This window comes from Corylus avellana, chromosome 5 (genome assembly GCF_965113065.1).
Source record: "Corylus avellana chromosome 5, dhCorAvel1.hap1.2, whole genome shotgun sequence".
Classification (NCBI taxonomy): Eukaryota; Viridiplantae; Streptophyta; class Magnoliopsida; order Fagales; family Betulaceae; genus Corylus; species Corylus avellana.
In genome coordinates, this window is record NC_142494.1 from 4,330,577 (window position 1) to 4,338,396 (window position 7,820).

General features: G+C 38.5%; 1 protein-coding gene across 4 annotated transcripts; it reads right to left on the minus strand.

Moving 5' to 3' along the window:
- Positions 1-360: 360 nt before the first annotated feature.
- LOC132182965 (protein TRIGALACTOSYLDIACYLGLYCEROL 1, chloroplastic) lies at positions 361-7,401 on the minus strand. Of its 4 annotated transcripts, XM_059596339.2 has the most exons (4): positions 2,285-2,823; positions 1,916-2,053; positions 1,610-1,762; positions 361-1,537 (listed from the first exon to the last, which is right to left on the minus strand). In XM_059596339.2, exons 3-4 carry the CDS (start codon positions 1,654-1,656, stop codon positions 505-507), a joined length of 1,080 nt encoding a protein of 359 aa, XP_059452322.2. In that variant the 5' UTR covers positions 1,657-1,762; positions 1,916-2,053; positions 2,285-2,823; the 3' UTR covers positions 361-504. The 4 variants fall into 4 exon arrangements, with proteins under 4 accessions (XP_059452322.2, XP_059452323.2, XP_059452321.2 ...); XM_059596340.2 differs by lacking the exons at positions 1,916-2,053; positions 2,285-2,823 and adding an exon at positions 7,323-7,401; XM_059596338.2 differs by lacking the exon at positions 1,916-2,053.
- Between the last annotated feature and the right edge of the window lie 419 nt (positions 7,402-7,820).

Genomic DNA, 7,820 nt, shown 5'->3' on the forward strand with positions numbered 1-7,820 from the left:
CAAATCAGGAAGTTCACATATAATTATATTTCCACGAAAATGATTAAACCATCAACCTAAAAGATAACCTTGAGAAAATGTCATCCAAACAAAGTTATAGAGATTGGAAACTCCACACAAATGTTTACTTATTAGAATAATTTATGCTCTATATCTCACTGCTTCCTCCAATTTTGTGCATCCTTCTCACCCTGAAGAATAATGTTATTTTTTACATTCATTTATCATACTTATGTCACATCGATTGAGATGACGTATTTTAAGTGACTTACAATATCAATTACTTAAAAAAAAAAAGTAAAAATTATTTAAAACATGTCATAGACGTGACATTGATGTGATAACTCAGCACCCTAAAAATTAACCAAAAAAGGAAGCTCAAGCTGAATGACCATAAATCATGAATTACATAATGCGTTTTTGCTTATGCAATGTGTAGGCATTATCAATAAACAAATAATAATGGAGAAACTCCAACTGAACATCACACACTAACAAAACTGTTCATATGCAATTCTTCAGTGAATCTCCAGCTCCTTGGAAGAAGCAATAAGAGAGTGCAAAGTCAGCAATAAAAATACCAACAAGTGAGATAACCACAGCCGAAGTTGTAGACTCCCCAACACCTTTAGCACCTCCCAGAGTGGTAACTCCCCATGCACAGCTCACAACAGATATAATTGCACCAAAAACCTGTGACTTTATCATGGCACTAATTATGTCCCAAGATTTAAGTGCTCTTTGAGCAGAATCTAAGATAATGTTAATGCTAACCCCATAAACACTATCAGCCAAGAGAGCACTGGATGCCATCCCCACGGTGAAGCACATAAGGGTCAAAAAAGGTAAAGCAATACAGGAGGCAATCACCCTAGGTGTCACAAGATAATCAACAGGGTCTGCCCCAAGAACTCTCAAGGTGTCAGTTTGCTCAGAAACCTGCATTGTTCCTAACTCTGCTGCATATGCACTTCCAATACGCCCAGCAACAACAATTGATGTAATGACAGGACTCAGCTCCCTTGCGAAAGCCAGAGATAATACCCCACCAACAGATCTGTTTAATCCCAATCTGGTGAATTCTCTAACAAACTGGATCGTGAAAGCCATCCCAACAAAAGCTGATGTTAGAAGACAGACCCCAACTGATCTTGGCCCAACTCTCTCCAGCTGTTGCAGAGTATTCCTCCAGTGGACTTTTCCCTTTAGAGTCCTGATAATAACCTGTCCTGCCAGGATAAGAACTGACAATCCCCTCCACAGATACCTGGGTGGTGACCATTTGCTGAGAAAGGTTTCTGCTTCCGAATTGGGTATATGGTTTGTATTTGTATATTCTTGTAACACAGGGACAGATGGGGGGGAACCATCATCAGTGTTGGCAATTGCACACAATCTGGTCGGTGGCACAGTCACGAGAGATTTATGTCTTCCTGGATGGTGAACTTCTCTATTAGTAAGCTTTTTTAAATGAGGGGTTTGCATTTTCATCCACCCATCTGGTTTTACGGTGGTGTTTCTTCTGCAAGTATTAAAACTTCAATCAGGAGTTGACACACATGAAGCTTAAAAGCATATGCAAGAATGAATAGAAGAGAGAGAGAGAGACCTGTTAGAGAAGCACAAGAATGAATGAAAATGGGAAGCTGTTTGCATAATTTGTTTCTTTGTGAATAGAAACGATCAGACTTGAGCTAGGGAGAAGAAACCCAACACGACAAAGCTCTTCAAGTGTCCATTGACACGAACATGCATTCCATCTCTGTTGCATGATAAATCATAGAAAATCATCAAAACTTCTTGGCTTTATCAAACACTATCCCAACCAACGTCACCTAAACCAACAAGATATTAAGAATTTCCATAGATATGAAGACATGTATAAGAAAAGCTCTATTTCGTCAGCAGATAATACCCAGAAAAGATAAACTATTCAGAAAACATATAAATGAATATTAGGCATCATCTGGCTCTAACTTGGCTCCAATCCCACAAAATCAACTATCTACTCTCCCATCCATGAGTTGACTCATATACCACTCCAGGCTCATCACTGCATATATATTGCAAATGAAGAAATTAAGTAACTAGCTTCAAAGTATATATTTTCTGTTTAAGTAAGATTCATTTAAAAATCCCCAAAAAAACCTAAAGAATCAAAATGAAAAACCCCAGTTAAGCACAAAACAGAACAACCCACAAAAACCCAATGATGCAAAAATCACTAAGCAAAACCTAGATGAGAGAACCCCAAAAAACCTAAAGAATCAAACTGAAAAATGACCTGTAGGTGAGCCCCCGGTGTGGTGATTTTGGACTCAAAGATCCTATGCACTCGATACTTTCGTAGATCTAGCTAGTGCCACAGTGGGTGGGCATTTCTTGTGTTGGGCAAAGGCGGATGGTGTGGGCGTCGTTCGGTGGGGGCGGATTTTTTTTTTTTTTTTGTCAGGGAACCTCTCAAAGGCAGGGCCCTTCAGACCTTGGTGGGGGTTGAAGGTGCTGCTTGGTGGGAGAGGGTGGAGGGAAGAGTTTTAAGGGGTTTGAGAGAGAGAGGGGAAAGGGCTAGTGGTGGGCGGCAGCGAGTTTGCTTTGCAGCCACTGGATGGTGGTGGCCGGCAGTACTGGATGGTGGTGGCCGGTTGTGGTGGTGGGTGGGAGGGGGTGAGAGAATTTGGGGGAGAGGGGAAAAAAGTGAAAGCCATGGGCCAAGGTGTGGCTCACCGGCCACACCAGACCACCCCCAGCAAGATTTGGGGGTGGTGCGGGCCACCCCATGGGCCGGAGGTGGAATGCTTGCAAGTACGTATTACTTTTGGAATGCTTGCAGGATGTCACATTTAAAGCTTTTTTCTTATCTAAATATCATTTTGAATTTCAATAACTATCTGACAGCTTTGTTATAAGTTTCCAAAAGTAGGTTATTAGTTGGACAGGCCTATCATTAATCTGATTATCATGAATTCCTTCTGTGTCATCATTAAATTGTTTTTTTTTTCCCACAAATTGCTTTTAGTTAGCATAAGTTTTCTTGTTATTCTTTCCGTAACGAACCTTAATTTTACTTTTGTTTTCTTTATGGTCATATACCTATAGCTGAAATGAGAATGTTGAGATGGATGAATGACAAGCTAAGGACTTGAAAGAATCCCATTGTGAGAAGATAATCATAGCATCACTCCTTATCTCTGAATAAGTCTGAGTGGCTGCATCCCCGATTTCCTTTACAGTGCAGAGAAATAAATAACCTTGACTATATTAATCATCAAAAAAAATAAAAAAATAAAAACTTAACTAGTATCCGAGTGCATAGAATGTAACAACCATGACATTATTGTCGAATTCTCTGTTTTTCACTTTTCATAGGTGGGATCATCAAGGGCTGGTTCTAGGATCTTCCCATTCAAATATCCCATTTTTCCCTTACTTTTGTTGTATGACTGTGACCAAGCAGGATAGTTGAGCCCATCCAATATCACGGTTGTGTTTTGGAGGGTTGTATTAAGTGGCGGAGCCAGACAATTCATATTGTACGAGCCGCTGAATTAATTTTTTTTTTGATATCGGAAAACAAAAAAAGTGTATGGAACTGCACTTTACGGTTTCTTAAAAATACAAAATCATCAAGTATCGAATCTAAATCGAAGTTCTCAGCAATTTCTTTTTTAAAATAGATAACTAAACTATTTGCAAGAAAATCATCATCCATTTTGTTGCGAAGTCGTGCTTTAACAATTTTCATTGCTGAAAATGCTCATTCAGTAATTACTAACATATTCTCTTAATTTGATCAAAGCCTAAAGAGGCTAAACAATATCATAACACAACAGCAGCAATATAACATTTCCAAAATAAAAAAAGTAAGCAGATTCGTACACTCTAAAACAAAAAATCCATAAGTCGCAGTTCATGACCACCCATGAAATGAAAAAAAAAAAAAAACGCCAACTCTACTTCTCTCCCAGTTGTGTTCATCATTAGTCTCCTAGCAGCAATATATATATATATATATATATATATATATATATATATATTGCCAGTGAGTGACCAAAATTATTCAGTCACCGAAAACCCATTTTTATTTTAACAAACCTTTAGTCCAGATTGGGTTTTTTCTTTTCTTTTCTTTTTTGCTTGTTTGATTTGGGTAACTACGTTCGCTGAATTGAGAAATAATTACATGTCTAACACTAAAAACTACAGAAGAAAAAGAATATGCCAAAAAAGAAGGGGACCAGAAATCTTGGTATAACTCAGTGTCGCTGGTAAAAATCTAGGCTCCAATCAGTTCCTGACCACCTATTTTCTGCCCTGAAATGACCTGACACCCATTCAAATTATAAACAATTTTTGGGTGCTCTTAGTTGTAATAGGTATAGTTATAATATAGTTTAGTTAGTTGAGAAGGTTATAATACAGTGTAGTTAGTTGAGAGTTAGTTGAAGTGTTAGTTGGGAGATAATGTATAAATAGCTTGAATGAGAACGTAATAGGTATCTTGGTAGTTAATTGTTCAATTGTGAACTTGAAGGAGGAGTCCTCGAATACTCAATAGGAGGCCAGGCACCTCGAATGCCTATTTCAATATACGGTTTCCATTTTCAATCCATTTTTCATTCATTTCTTCCATTTCCCTTCCATTAACGGTGTGTTAGAAGAACAACACTGTTACAAGTGGTATTAGAGCCCTTGATCCGTTCGATTCCATTTTCAAAACCTTCGAATCTACAAGATGATGGAGCTGTTGGGTTATAAAAGAATGCATCAGAGAAGGTCATAGCAGCAGCAGCAGCTATGGGAGCAGCAGCAGCAATGGGCACAGATACTTGAAAAATGTACAGAAATCCCGAAAAATTTGGAAAAAAGAGAGAAAATTTTGCAAAAACATCTAGAGAAGTTCGGAAGTCAAGAGAAGTGTGACCAAACAAAGCAAGAAATCAAGCCTGTTAGATTGGAATTTTCAACTTTCAATGATAAGGATCCGGACTCGTGGTGCTATAGCGTAGAACAGTTTTTTTGGCTTCTATGAGATAACCGAAAGACAGAAAATACGCATCACTGCATTCCACATGGAAGGTAAGGCTTTATCTTGGTTTCAACCATTACGTGCTAACAATGAATTTATTACTTGGAATGAATTTTTGGAAGCTCTTCAAGCACGATTTTCGCAAGATTCACAGCAACAACAAATAGATGAGACTATATTGTTAGGTGATGATTCAAAGGGCAGAGGAGTCACTAGGTGGTAAGTCCATGTAAAGGGTCGAAGAGACATTGGATATGGTATCTCAAAATGAAAGCAATTGGATTGCTGGGGATGAGGTGATGGTAGCCACAGAAAGTGAGGAAGATGATTCATTGTCATTGGAGGGTGTTCAACTTCTTGATTGCTCTTGTTCTCTTTCAGTGGCAAGTGAGAACAGTAGTTTGTGTGAAGAATCCGAGAAGGTAGATACCCAAGAAGAATTCAAGAAAGGAGCAGAGGAGTGTCAAGAAATCAAGAATGCAGACAAGTTGAAGCAAGAAGAAGAAGAAGAAGCAACGAACAAGATGAATCAAGAAACAGTGCTCTGGTTGAAGATACCCACCGTCTAAGACAAATGGAGTTGAGCTTCTCAAAATCTATCGGAGTGAAGACAGGTTGGAAGCAAAAGACCGTACAGAAGGCTAAGATTGCATCTTGGAGCTCGTTTGTGTTTCAATACTTGAAGGAGGATGATGTGTATGTTGTTTTTATGAAACATCGATGGCGTTGGAAATTCTAGGAGGAATCCTTTGGATGGGCATGCTTGGAGCATTCTCAATTAAGTTGAGGAAGGTTTACATGCCACGAGTTCAGCAAGCTTGGATGAAGGGGCTTTTCTAGAAGGGAGGAGTTTTATATGTGCCTTTTGTAATGGACTATTACCCGTGTCTGAATTCATTTTGTTTGAAGCCCACCTAGTGGGCAAGGTGTTATGAAGAGGTGAGTAGTGTAATAGGTACTGTTATAATATAGTTTAGTTAGTTGAGAAGGTTAAAATACAGTTTAGTTAGTTGAGAGTTAGTTGAAGTGTTAGTTGGGAGATGATGTATAAATAGCTTAAATGAGAATGTAATAGGTATCTTCGTAGTTAATTGTTCAATTGTGAACTTGGAGGAGGAATCCTCGAAGACTCAATCGGAGGCCAGGCACCTTGAATGCCTATTTCAATATACAGTTTCCATTTTCAATCCATTTTTCATTCATTTCTTCCATTTCCCTTCCATTAAGGGTGTGCTAGAAGAACAGCACTGTTACAAGTTCATCAATGGGAAAAAAAAATAAAGGTTAAATGCATAAAATTAACCCTAAATCAATTGTAAGAGAACAAAGGATACAAAACTCACCTGATATCAGATCTCCGGACCTTTACTCTTACAAGTTACAAATGCAATTTATCAATTTATGGCTTGGAGTTGGAATCGGAGCGTCTGAGAGAGAGAGAGAGCGAGCGTTTGAGAAGGACTGAGGGAGAGAGAGGGAGAGTAATGCTAGGCGCTGGGGAAGTATCCGGGGAATGTCTGGAGTTGTTGACATGGCATGGTCAGTCAACTATGCCATGTCAGCCCATTTATTATTAAAAAAAAATGAAAAAATCAAATTTATGGACACTAACCCTTTTCTTCTCTCAGGCATCATTTGATAAACGATTTTGTTTTGGTTTTGATTCGATATTGTAGAAGGAAGTGATTGATATGAAAAAAAAAAGTAAAATTTTTTTTTTTTTTTTAAAGTGAAAAAGTAAGAATGTTTGGTATGAAAAAATGAAAATTTTTTATTTTGTAGTGATTTTTTTATTTGAATAATAATAAAAAATAATTCATATGATTTAAAAAGTGAGAGAATATTAAAAAAATAAAAAAGTGTGATAAATAGTGTAGAGTAAAAAACAGGCAAAATCGTTTATCAAACGATGCCTCAGCCTCTCCCTTTCTCTCTCAGCTGCTTTTCTTCCTCTCTCCCTCTCGCTCGTTTCCTCCCTGCCCAGAAGCTCACTCAGCTCTCTCTCTCTCTCTCCCTCGCGGGCCACCCCTCGAGGCTGGGGTTTCTCTTTCATTTTCCAACATTTCCACAGCAACCAAACACAACAAAATTGCTTGAACTCTCAAAATGAATCACCCATAAACCTAAATTAGCAGAATAACAAACTCAATCCCACAAAAGAAAAAACCCTAATTCCCCTAACGAAATCCCTTAGCAGTAAAGCCCTAATATTCAAAATCAAGAATTCAAAGAACAAAAAGCAAAATATTCTCTATATATATATCATTGTGAGAGAAAGGAGAGAGAGATCGAGTACCAGAGATGCCGGAGAAAGAGAGAGAGACAGAGGTGCGCCGGATCGGAGGAGCTAAGCCACCGGAGGTGTGAGAGAGAGATCATGCTTCCGGATGTGAAGAGAGAGAGCTGCTGGCCGGAGTGAGGGAGAAAGAACTGAGTGAGAGAGAGAGAGAGAGAGAGAGATCTGAGCGAGCTTCTGGGCAGGGAGGAAACGAGCGAGAGAGAGAGGGAGAGAAGCGGCTGGGGGAGAAAGGTTGAGGCTGAAAGAGAAGAAAATGGATAGTGTAACGCAAATTTTTTTTTTCAATTTTTTTTTCTTTTAATAAAAATGGGCATAGATGACTGACCATAATAGCGCTGCTAGAGTATTAATTAGCATTCGTTTAGGAGGGAGTAGTTCAGTCGTTAGAAATCAATAGTTACTACTTTGAGAATAATTTGTATGGGGAGGTCGCATAAAATGCCACTTTTGTGCCTACCAATTAGTGTATGACACATCAGTATAGAACATGATAAG